Source organism: Anopheles coustani, chromosome 2, assembly GCF_943734705.1.
Source record: "Anopheles coustani chromosome 2, idAnoCousDA_361_x.2, whole genome shotgun sequence".
NCBI classification, from domain to species: domain Eukaryota; kingdom Metazoa; phylum Arthropoda; class Insecta; order Diptera; family Culicidae; genus Anopheles; species Anopheles coustani.
The window spans coordinates 17,859,025-17,871,265 of record NC_071289.1 but is presented as its reverse complement, the minus strand read 5'-3'; the positions used below and the strand labels follow the sequence as shown (position 1 = coordinate 17,871,265).

The window sequence follows — 12,241 nt, the reverse complement described above, 5'->3', positions numbered from 1 at the left end:
ATCGCTTTGTCATCGGTACGGATTTGCTGCGGGTTGCCATACCATGCGGGTGGCCAGCTAGAGGGTTCGTGCTGTTGGACTTCGACCGTGTAACCGTTTGTGGTTTTCTTCCCCCGAGGAAAAACCCACAAGCCCTTCCAGGCAGCGCACAATTGCACCAGATATGTGAGCCACGTACCACCACGGTGTCGAACGTGGCACAAACAACACAAAAAAGTTACACTCGCGGACCGACACCCGATTGTGGTCGTAGCGAAAGTGCCTTCCCACTTGGCGTGTGGAAAATAAAGGCGGCCACGGAGCGACACGCGAAAGACGTCTGGCCCCGAAGAAACACGGGACAATTTTGAGAAAAATTTTGACGTTTGTGCGTTTTGTTTAGATCACGTTTGGGTGCAGAACAAGGCGACTAGAGTGTACCAGGTCGATTCGTAATTAAACAACTTGTTTTGTTTTCATTACTAAAATACCAGAAGTGTTCAACAATCGTTGATACATCTCGTTCTTATTTTCTTAATGCTGGAACTATTTCGTAGAACGCAGCAGAAAAATTTCAAACAACTGAAAACTAAATTTCACAATGCCAACTCATTTAGGATGGGAACAAACTAGCAATACTAGATTGGGATATATTGGCTTGCAAGTTCTCCGAATAACGGCTTCGTACTTTCGATACACTAGATAACGATTTCGTACATATTAACTTATTTTAGTAAGTAACCGAGATGCAAAATTGTAAAAAAAACCATTTCAATATGGCTGTCCGTAATAAGCTATGAGTATACCTCCAATACTGCATTCACCTCGTAGTTTGACAGATTCTATCCTAGAAAGTCTTGTTTTTCAACAACATTATTTATTTGATCGAATTTAGTGTATAAATTTCTTCTGGAGTAATTTATAAGCTAGGAATCTTTAAATATGGCTCCAACAAATAATGTAGAAGTGAAGAAAGGTAAGTTTCCATTGACCAAACTCCGCAATTAAACGATCCACTTGATATCCTGAATGCTAACCTCAAAAATGTGTTTTTGTTTACACTTGCCGTGCAGAAGAGGACCTCTCCGCGCCGCCGGTAAAAAAGTTTAAACTGGAAGATGTTCCCGACGAAGACGACAGCACTGGCGGTCAGGCATTGCAGCGAAGGCAAACCGTAACGGACCGTTCCAAACAGTGCCCCTATCTGGATACAATCAACCGGCACTTGCTGGATTTCGACTTCGAAAAGCTATGCTCGGTATCGCTCACCCGAATTAACGTCTATGCGTGTTTGGTGTGCGGCAAGTACTTCCAGGGGCGCGGTACTAATACCCACGCGTATACCCATTCGGTGGCCGATTCGCACCATGTGTTCCTCAACCTGTCGACGTTGAAATTCTACTGCCTGCCGGATAATTATGAGATCATCGATTCGTCGCTGGACGATATCAAGTACGTGCTGGATCCGGTGTTCACCGTGCGCGACATACGGACGCTGGACAACGAAGATCGAAAGCAGTCGCGTACGGTCGACGGGACGTTCTATAATCCGGGTGTGGTGGGATTGAACAACATCAAGGCAAACGATTACTGTAACGTGATTCTGCAGGCCCTTTCGCACGTGAAACCGATCCGTGATTTCTTCCTGATGGAGAAAAACTATGCCAACATTAAGCGACCGCCCGGCGATACGGCGTTTACGCTCGTGCAACGTTTCGGCGAGCTGCTGCGCAAGCTGTGGAACCCGCGGAACTTTAAGGCGCACGTCTCGCCGCACGAGATGCTGCAGGCCGTGGTGCTGTGGAGCAACAAGCAGTTCCAGATCACCAAGCAAGGTGATCCGATCGAGTTTTTGTCCTGGTTCCTGCACAGCCTGCACAAACAGTTGCGCGGCAACAAGCAACCTAACTCGTCCGTTATTAACCGGAGCTTTCTGGGGGAAATGAAAATTTACACCCGAAAGCTTCCACCGACGGAGTTGGACGATGTGCAGAAACAGCTCCTACTGGCCACGGATGAGTACCAGGAGAAGCAGGAAACGTCCACGTTTCTCTATTTAACGTGCGATCTTCCGGCGACCCCACTGTTCATCGACGAGTTGAGGGAAAACATTATCCCGCAGGTAAACCTGTACCAGTTGCTGGCCAAGTTTAACTCCATCTCGGAGAAGGAGTACAAAACGTACAAGGATAACTTTTTGAAGCGATTCGAAATCACGCGCCTGCCCAAGTACGTCATCCTGTACATCAAGCGGTTCACGAAGAATACTTTCTTCTTGGAAAAGAATCCAACCATCGTCAACTTTCCTGTGAAGTAAGTTCGGCGTTCGATGGTAAGAAACAACATTTCATTACCACATCCAATTCTTTTTCCCAGGAACGTTGATTTCGGCGATATTTTAACGGAGGAAAACAAGAAAAATCATCGGTACACAAAGTACAACCTGGTGGCCAACATCGTGCACGACGGTGAACCGAATTCCGGCACCTACCGGTGTCACATACTGCAGACAAATACCAACCAGTGGTACGAAATGCAGGACCTGCATGTAACCAGCATTCTACCGCAGATGATCACGCTGACGGAGGCGTACATTCAAATTTATGAACTGCAGGAAAACGACGAAACATAAGCGGATCGGAGAAGCTTCCATTTGGGTTCCAATTTTTGTTTCTCTTTTATTATTTTTAAATAGAAAATCCTCCTCTCCCTAAAAGATGTTTATTTTATAATTAATGCGTTGGTTGTCATCATGAGAAAAGAATGCACCAAAACACCTCGTGTATGTACGTGTGGTAGGTACTTGTATGAAATCTGAGTATGGTGAAATTTATTTGCCACTAAGTTGCTTCACTCTAAAACAACACCGGGCGCACTTGGCAAAAATATATTGCTTTTCTTTACGGTTCTCTAGGCCCTGTGTTTCTCGCCATACAGCTGTTCCTATTATTTGTCCTGCATCGTGGGGATTGTTGTTGTTGAGTTGAATAGCGTTTGATTCGCCTGTTTCAAACATATTGCGCTGCAAATACTTCCGATACTTTGTGTGTATAAATAACCTATTTCCGGTTGAGTTCATATCTCCGGGGAGGAGATTGAGTTCACCAATTAATTATCATCTAATAACGCTAATAACACTCCTCTTGTATCTCTTCCTTTTATCTATGTTTCTCCTCGTGTAAGTGGTTTGGTTCTGTTTCACTACATTGTGAGAAGTTGCGCTTTAATATATTGTTTTCTTTCCATTTACCGCAGTCACTTCGTAATCTTATTCCTGCACGCCTTTTCCTTTCCTTTGCCTTGCACACTCTCGGCATCGCTTTCTACTACGCTAAATACAAGCTACAAGTAAGTCGTTTTCTAAACAACTAATACCTTCTTCAGGTACGGGTTTTGTTTTCTCGCCAAAGCAAAAGTTATATATAATTTAATATATAAGGTGGTTCTTGTACGCCATCGTCTTCAAGTACAAAAGTGTGTTGGGAGGATTTTTAACAAATTTTCCACGCACGCCATCTGCCACGTGCGTGCACTTAGTCTTCTATACTTTTCTTAAATATACATATATTGTTTTTCCTGCAATGTGCCACACAAAAGTATCTAACAATGTTAATTGAAAAAAAGTTAACATTTAAATGGACAGACGATACGGACACCTCGATTGTGAATGAAGCGTGCGCTCTTCTCGTTTGATAATAAATCATTATTCACTGAGCTTTTAATTCATGTTGTCGTTTTGGCAAAATGAAATCAATCGAGCTAATAATACTTTCTATGCAATCACCACCCGGAAGAGGCATGAATCAACTACAGTTAACGTCCCTAGTGATTGTCACGTTTTTGTGCACTTTAAAAGGCAAACAACGACCATAGGATGGAGGTGTTGCGAAGAAAATCAAGTTATATAAACAAATAAAAGAAATAAAAATGCCATATAGAGTTTAGATCCGTAACGGAGTGGAAAAGAAAGATGTGTTTTACCTGCATCTTCAGATATTCATGATTGGGAGACAACATCTATCTGCCATTTCTTAGTTGCCTTAAGCTTTAGAATGCACTTTCGGTGGTTCAACCAACAACACGTCGGGGGAGCATAAGAAACGTGAGAGTTTGTGAACTCTGGCCAAAATAATGGTCCCACTCCACATTACCAACAATCAATCAGTTCTTTCTTGTCTCCCTACTCGTCACTATCCATCGCCGAACTGTGTGCACCGCCGGTCACGAGTCCACCGATTCCGTTATTCCCTCCTGCCGGCTCGAACTTGTGCACCAGATTCGCGAACGAAAGCGCTCCATCGTTCGTCTGCAGCACGTACGTTAGCACGCTGTCAATTTGCACCTGACCGATCAGGTTGCTGAAGAAAAGATCTTCCAGGTCGCGCTTCGAGTTGAGTGCCCGGAGTGTTGGGAGTTTCAGCATCAGCTTCATCATACGCAAGTCCTGCGTTGCTGCCCGCTGATGCTGGTGGTGTTGAGATTGTACACTACGCGCATAGTACTCGTCGTCATCGTCCGGATCTTCTTCATCGGCCCCGCTGGTGGCCGTGTTGGCGCGCAGATTCTCTTCGCTTTCGCTGGCCACCAGCCGGCGGTGCTTGGTGCGGTAGTACTCCCGGAAAGAGCTTAAAACGAGCTCCTGAATCTTGGCCAGATGCTGATTCTTTCCGTTGTCCTGTAGGATGTTATCTACAAAAGAGAAAAGAGAGTGATTTAAACGATGCTATTCTAAATACTATGAGACATTCCAACCAACCTGGATTGAAGATCGTCAAAAGTCTCATATAGGCATATTCATGGTCGGTCAGATTCAACTTCTGCAGATCGTTGACGAGCTCCTGGACCAGCAGGATGTATTTCATTAGGTAGCTGATGACCTCACCACTGAACTTTTTGTTCAGGATAACCGTTTTCATGTACTGGATAAGGGCCAGCATGATCGTGTTGAATGACAACTGGCCACTGCTTTGCGCAAGCCCGATCATGAACAGCTCCGGCCATACCTGACGCACCAGTTCACCCTGGAAGGCATCACTGCAAGGGACAAGAGAGAATATCCAGATTAATTCCAACAATAATCTAAGCTGTTTTCCAGTGTGCTTTACCTTAGCATTTGGAAGATATGATTCTTCTTCATCCAGTGCACGGTGGCAAAGAGCAACCGAGAACCGGTCTCGCAAACGTAGTGCAAGCTCAGATAGTTTGGCAACACGTTCGGCACCTGGATCTCGAAGTTGATGCAGTTTTCCGTCAACACCGGTTCGCCCCGCCCAATCCCTCCGTAGTCGTACTCGATGCACTCCTCATCGTTGCCATTGTTCAGTTCCGTTTTGATGCCAAAGTTGTTGTTCAAATTGCTGTTCAACTCCTGCTCCATGCTCTGGATGAACTCGAGCGAGCTACACAGCAGCGATTTGTCCACCGAGCTCGAATCGCTTGTGTCCATCGCCGTGAGGGACGGAAAGTGAATGCCTCCACCAACGTTCGAAGATGCGCTTCCTCGAAGGCTTCCGCCCACTCCATCCGCAACCTCACCGAGCAGCGATGCGGCAGTGGTAGCACTCGGTGGTCGGCCACTCAGCGTGGCCCCAACGCCCGACATCGCCACGGCAGCAACCGCCGCCGAAGTGTTCAGTCCGATAAGGGCCGCAATCGAATCGGCTGCACTGGTCGACACTGATCCGAGACCCGTTTCACCTGCTTCCGTTTTGAGCGCCGACTGGAGACTTCCGAAGGGACTGACCGGACCACCGGAAACAACGCCACCCCCGCCGCATGCGGCCGAAAGCGACGAGAGTTGGTGAGTGGCGGCGGAAGAGCTTGATTGTGCTAAGTGTTGTTGTTGTTGCTGGTGTTGCTGTTGTTGTTGTTGTTGCTGCTGTTGTTGCTGTTGCACCGACGGGTCTCTGGCCAGCGACAACGGGGGCGATTTGTTTGCCGCCGAACGTTTGCTGAGTGTCGCCGTGAAATCGGCAAAGCTAAACCCGGGCAGATAGTTGAACAGCGAGGCGGCGGCCGCTGCGGAGGCCGCCGGGGAAGACTTGACCACCGGTTCCTGGCTGCTGTTGCTGGCGCTATGGTGATGGTGGTACTCCTTGTTCCGGTGCGGATTGTACTTGCTGTTCGGGTTCGGGCCCGACTGGCCGTCCTTCTTGTCGATGATCGGTTTGCGCTCATGCTGGACCGCTGTGGAAGAGGAGAGGACCATCATCATCGTTAGACCGTGTGCGGTGTCGGCTGTCATTAACCCTCCCCCGAACCCCGAACGCTTACAATCACTGCGCATGCCGCAGGCGAGGCACTTCTGCAGTCGACAGTACTGGCACCGGTTCCGGTGGTGCTTGGTCACCTCGCAGTTCATCGACCCGCGGCACTGGTAACCGAGCTGCTTCCGGATCGAGCGTTTGAAGAATCCCTTGCAGCCTTCGCAGCTGATTGCGCCATAGTGCCGACCGGAGGCCCGATCGCCGCACACCAGGCACAGTTCGATGCTCATGCTGTTCAACTGCGACAGGTGCTGCAGGTTGCTGACCGAATGTAGCGGATGCTGATGCTGGTGCTTGTCCTCTGCGCCGCTGCTAAGCTGCTGCTGCAGATGAATGTTGGCCTCCAACTTCATACCCTGGAACGAAACAGAAAGAAAACACATCAGTAGGCGCTTATGACGTTTCCGAATCGCAGTACACATTGATCCGAGGTAAAATCAGTTTCGAGGAAGTTTTCAACAAGATTAGGTAGAATTTGAGTTAGATTGTATTACCAAATGAAGACGTACAGATCACTTTGAAGCCCTAACGGAAGAACACCACGACGGTGTGGTCCCATCGGAACAGTTCCAATACTCAAGCAGGTCAGTTCCGACAGCAATTTCATTCACCTGCCCGTACGGTACACGGGACCTGATGAAAATGATTGCTACCGCCACAATATTTCCTTCCCTTAGATTTTTCCTTCGCGAAGATGGAAAACGAAAAACGCGGAGAAAGAGACCACGATAAATTCCAACCCTACGGCACCGTTCCAATCTCGGCCCCCGGGAATTATCTCGCGCGCGAACACACAGCGAAAACTACGTTACATCATCAAAATGATCATCATCGACGTGATCCGGAATGGTAAGTCGGTTCTACTTTCGTGTCCGTTCTCCGCGTACTATAGAGGTCAAAGCTCTGCGGCCACCGATGATGTTTCGCTACTGCCTTTTCCCCCCATCGACGGTGCTTGCGTTCTATCATTCTCTCGCAATCTAACATTACTTCTGGATGGATGATTGTGTTCACTGCTTCCCTGCTCCCGGTCGTGGCTCGTCGATTTCTTCCTTTTTCGCGGCTACCGTTTCTCTCGGCGCTTCTGGTTCTTGCTGCTGCTGCTGCTGCTGCTGCTGCTGCTGCTGCAGGTTCCGTTTGCTGCAATACACAGCAACACGTCAGTCGCGGATTACCCTTCCCTTGTGCGCGCGCGCTCGCGGCTACGGGAACCTCTTTCTTGCTCTGTCTGTCAATCGCGATTGCTTTCCCCCGAACCTCATTCTTCACACCCCGCCGGGAGAAGGTTACTGCCACCTGTGCGCCACCACCGTGATGGTTGCAACATCTCCACCCTTTCTCCGCCTTTCACTTCATTATCTATCTTTTTCTCGGCGAACCTTCGCTCCTTCCCTCCTTTTAAGGCATGTGAGTGGGGGGGACGCGGTAGTAATATTGCATTTAATCGACTTGATACGGTTATTCTTTCCTTCTACCATTCCACACACCACGGACCCAGGGTGCTCTCCTCCTTCTTCATACCCTCCGCAGAGCGGATCGTGGCTACGTCACAGCATCGAGTGGAGTTCGGGGCACTTGAAAGGGTGGAGGCATGGCATCTTCTCTACAAGATGCACACTATGGGATTATGATGGGATGCGATGTTGGTGTTTTTTTTTCTCTGAACGGGGTTTTTCGTTTTTTTTTCTTCCACTGCATCAATCCATGCGAGAACAGATTGTCCGTTATAGAGAGCACAAAAAGTATAATTTAAGATGTATGTTTCGTAGGTAACTAGGGATAGTGGCATTGTTTTCGAAGCTTATTGTGGCTGACAAAAACTTGTAAATACTTATTTACAAGTAGACCACAGTCTGTTTCGGCCAGCTGTAATTTTCGCATCCACATTATTGCCACCATTTTACGGTTTACTTTTATAAATTGTCTCATTTGCCCTTGTTTTACTACGACGAGTAAAATATATAAATAAAAACGTTTCAAGTAAAACATTAAAGAAACTGTAAACAAACAGGATTCGGAAATGTATAAAATAATACTTTTGCACATCTTTATCGCAAAGTTTGGTCAATTTTTGTATTTTTGTATCAAAACAAGTTATTTAAAAATTGAACTACAGTTACAGCCGACTCTCTATTAGAGCTTTTAAACAATTTTCTTTGTCAGCAAGTTGGCGTTATCAGAGCTAGAAAAAGGTTTTTCAGTAAGCATGATGCGTTCTCGAGTTGGACAGAGAATACCTGTACCATTGACCTTTGTTCTCCTCTTTGAAATGGTGCCCATTTTCAAGAATAGTTCTGTCTTAGGTATCTAGAATACTTGGTGACTTAATTAAATGGCACCTCTGTCAGTTCTCGGTCATGCCCCGACTTCTAGATTAGTTCCTGTGTTTGGCATAAATTCAACCCAGAACCTAGCTAGAAAGAATTATGTTCCACTCCAGCCTTTATGAGCCATAAGTTCTTACACATCGTGGCAGATGGGGCCATGGAGAGGTGTTGTGTGGTTGCTGTGCCTCCCATCGGTTACATCCCTCCTCTGTGATGCGGCCGATCAACTTTACACCACGCACACACAACTCGGACCCCGCGTGCGTCGAACCAATAATGGCCACCTCGGCCATCGGCGAGGGGGAACAAGCCCGCTCTAGGGGTCGAGAAGGGGCTGGCACGGGGGGACGCACGTTTTGATAGATTTCATTGAACTTTACACGAGTGCACGGCTCGCGGGCGATCGAGAGAGCGAGCAAGCGAACAGCGGACGGTCGCTTCTGGTGTGCTCGTGGTGTTTATGGTCACCGTTACGCCTCGTCACAGGCCGCGCGCGGTTCCCCGCCGCACCCCATACACCCTTTTCGCCGGAAGCCCCCTTTTTCAACACGAAACGGTGACGCACTGATGTCGGTGGTTGAGAGCAACGGGCAGACGCCTAGAGTCCATGATCATCCCGTGGGGCCCTTCCAACGTAAAGGGTCGAGAAAGTAGGAAAGCCGGGGGGGAGTGAGAAGAGGAACATAAAGTTGCTTTCGAAGTCACTTTTTTCCTCTCGACGATCTAGTTTTAATTCCTTTGCCTTCTCGCGGCACTGCTGGAACCAACACACGTGCGTAAGCACCTGCTGGAAACACAGTTCCATGCTTTGAAATTCGTGAGGAATGTCAACAGGAAACAGTGACTGGGTGGAATAGCGATGTTTCACAGATTTGAACTTTAGGAATGTAATAGACCAATACTCAATAGAATAGAATGCTACACTAATACTAAAACGGCACCTTGACATCTAGAATGACTCCTTCTAGTTCTGGTAAGAATCTTAAAGTAGCTAATTTCTCTATCAAATTCAACTTAAAGCACAATATTGTGTAAATAAAATGTACAAATTTGATGACGAAAGCAGTTTATGCCAATGTACATTCGATGTATTTGAAATTAGAATGACTGGAGTCCTTGCATTGTGCATATTTTCAAACCATTGCTGATCATCTAGCTTGTGATATTTCTCAAATCTCAGGCTTGGAATATTAACCAAAACCCAATCGTGTTCAGGTTTTTTTTTTCATTGGCAGTATTCAAATTGGCACCTTCTCAACAGAAAACCTCAGCCGCAAGAAAACAGTAAACGCATAACGGCAAAATGTTCCACATCGAGATTATCGGACCGTTTGCTAAATGCAGCCGAGAGATTGTTGTCCCATCAGCGCGAAGATCTTGTTTCGTATGCCTTTTTCATCCCAACGCTGACCACACTGTGTCAGGCTTGTTGTCAACACAGACAACAATTGGATATCGAATGTTCGCGCGAACCAAACACGCGCACACCGACCGACGATCTCGTACCCTTTCCACGATGGGGATCAATAAAGTGGTGGACCCTGGTGGATACCTGTGACGCATGATCGCGTTCCTTCCTCCCCCCTTCCCGGACAGTGGAATGAACCCGCGATCGCGACGCGCACACACAGGTTCACCTCCGCGGGGTTCGGGTTTTGTTGGACCGCTGGTGACATTCACCTCCGAAACACGCGCCTGCCCGGCAGGAGAGACAGCATTCACCCTTTTTCGCAGGTGCGCCAAAACAGGCAACCAACAAGGAAGCGGAGATTATTGAGCGGGCAAAGATGGAGCTGAAAAAACAAGAAACCGGTCAGTCTGAAATTAGCGGATTCTTCGTCTTCTTGTCGCTGGTCGCTGATCGCTCGTGGGCAAAACAAAGGCATGCTAACGGTGGCTTTATATTCCTTTTCGCCGTGCCCCGCCGCTAATCTGTGTCAATTGGAAAAGGTCATGCGAAAAAGGCCCCCTATGCCCGACACCGGCCAAAGACTAAACAACAGCAACTACAACGGGCGGTTGTTCCGCTTTATTTGGTGGAAAGACGACCGGGCGCGTCTTTAGCATATTAAAAACGGTGGAGCTATATTTACATTTGCTTACGGTTCGTATAAATATCACAGAGAAGGAAGGCAATAAAAAAACAAGCATCTACGCCAGCAAGACACATGACACGCTGCGTAGACTACCAACTGCCGGACATCGGCCAAGAAGGCATAAAGGTGAAACGATATGTCACGACGGGTTCGTTTATTTTTCTTCCATCCCTTGCAAGACGCTGATGAAATAAATTAAGATCGACTCACGGTGAGCAGCTAGGACGATCGATTCAAGATTAGAGTGAGCAGGAAAGCCAGACCGTATTAAAGATCAGCGAGTGAATCCAGTTGGTCGATCGATCTCGCTCAAAACGGTGAGCTGATTTCTTACAAACGGTATTCGATCAATCATGGATCGCGACCGTTGCACGATGACGTCGAACCCCGTCCCCGATGAAGTCGTCAACAAAAGTGCATTCTCCACAGCCGCGATGAACAAGTGCCGTTGAGCAGTAAAGATTAAACCCGCTGACATTCAACCACGCAATGTAGCTCGGGCAAAAGCAAAAGGCGACGATCTCTGCCTTATTGCCCCCCATCATCTCATCTTTCACTGCGAAGTGAGAGGTTGGAACGCAGGATCGGTGGTGAATGGCCCGAAAATGGAGCAATCGATTTAAGGACCCGTCGTTTTCATCTGTTTATTGCCAGCTCCCTGCCAGCTCACAGGCCCCCCCTTTGCTGACGGCGTGACATTTACCTTCCTTCTTCGGGTTCCCCGTTCCGTGCTGCGCCGGTCGTCGCCCCCTTAGCCCTACTAGATGCTGCTGGTGACGATGTAGGGCTTTCTAACGGGAATCGGAAACTTGATGATGCTTCTGTTTCTCCTCCGGCACACTGCTGATGCTGGTTCTGCTTGCGTGGATACCAGTGGAAACGTTCTCCTCCGTCTCCGAAGGCGGCTTAGAATCTTTTCAATCACGGTTCACGGTCACGGGGATTGCTTTGCTCATCGTCGCTGTACGCTGCTGCTTTAGATCGCCAGCGTCAGCAGAACAAAATGACCGGATTTCTTGGACCACTCCACCTTTGACTGGACAGAACACACACACACACACGCGTGTTGCAGGGGTTTTGGGGCAGCTCCACCTCAGATAACAAACACGGAAGTACGAACGGAATACGCGTGCTGAATAGAAAGTAATAATGGACGGAATATCTGGCTTTCGGTGCGGAGACTGCCAGCGAAACAATCATTCACACACTTGCGGTAAGGAACACTTATTTGCACAAGAAAAACACAACCGCTCGACGCAAATTAAACCGGACTGTAAACTAAACGACACAAAACCAGGAAACACATAACCACGCCAACATAAAACCCACCAAACGAAGTGCTGTGAACTTGCTGCCCTTAATCGTCAAGCGTGGTGCTTCCGTCGTCGTCGTCGTCGCAAGAAAACATTTCGACTGAATTTAACCTGTTCTACGGAGACCGTAGGTGTAGTGTTGGCATAATTCCGAAGATTCAACAACTCACGGAGTGACGGATTTGGATCGGATTTGATTCACCGTAAATCACCGACCACCACCAGATGACGCTAGTGAGGCCACCAGATGGCGCCAGGAC

The 12,241-nt window shown here is 47.8% G+C and overlaps 2 protein-coding genes across 5 annotated transcripts; one reads left to right on the top strand and one right to left on the bottom strand.

Annotated features, from left to right (window-relative positions):
- The first annotated feature begins 821 nt into the window (after positions 1-821).
- Positions 822-2,688, top strand: LOC131262171 (U4/U6.U5 tri-snRNP-associated protein 2). Its single transcript, XM_058264114.1, has 3 exons — positions 822-955; positions 1,053-2,292; positions 2,356-2,688. Exons 1-3 carry the CDS (start codon positions 922-924, stop codon positions 2,609-2,611), a joined length of 1,530 nt encoding a protein of 509 aa, XP_058120097.1. The 5' UTR covers positions 822-921; the 3' UTR covers positions 2,612-2,688.
- A 417-nt stretch (positions 2,689-3,105) lies between these two features.
- Positions 3,106-12,056, bottom strand: LOC131262170 (orphan steroid hormone receptor 2). Of its 4 annotated transcripts, XM_058264111.1 has the most exons (6): positions 11,998-12,056; positions 11,372-11,800; positions 6,253-6,601; positions 5,085-6,165; positions 4,736-5,013; positions 3,106-4,668 (listed from the first exon to the last, which is right to left on the bottom strand). In XM_058264111.1, exons 3-6 carry the CDS (start codon positions 6,596-6,598, stop codon positions 4,160-4,162), a joined length of 2,214 nt encoding a protein of 737 aa, XP_058120094.1. In that variant the 5' UTR covers positions 6,599-6,601; positions 11,372-11,800; positions 11,998-12,056; the 3' UTR covers positions 3,106-4,159. The 4 variants fall into 4 exon arrangements, with proteins under 4 accessions (XP_058120094.1, XP_058120093.1, XP_058120095.1 ...); XM_058264110.1 differs by having other exon boundaries at positions 11,372-12,056; XM_058264112.1 differs by lacking the exon at positions 11,372-11,800 and having other exon boundaries at positions 11,998-12,054.
- Positions 12,057-12,241: the final 185 nt, after the last annotated feature.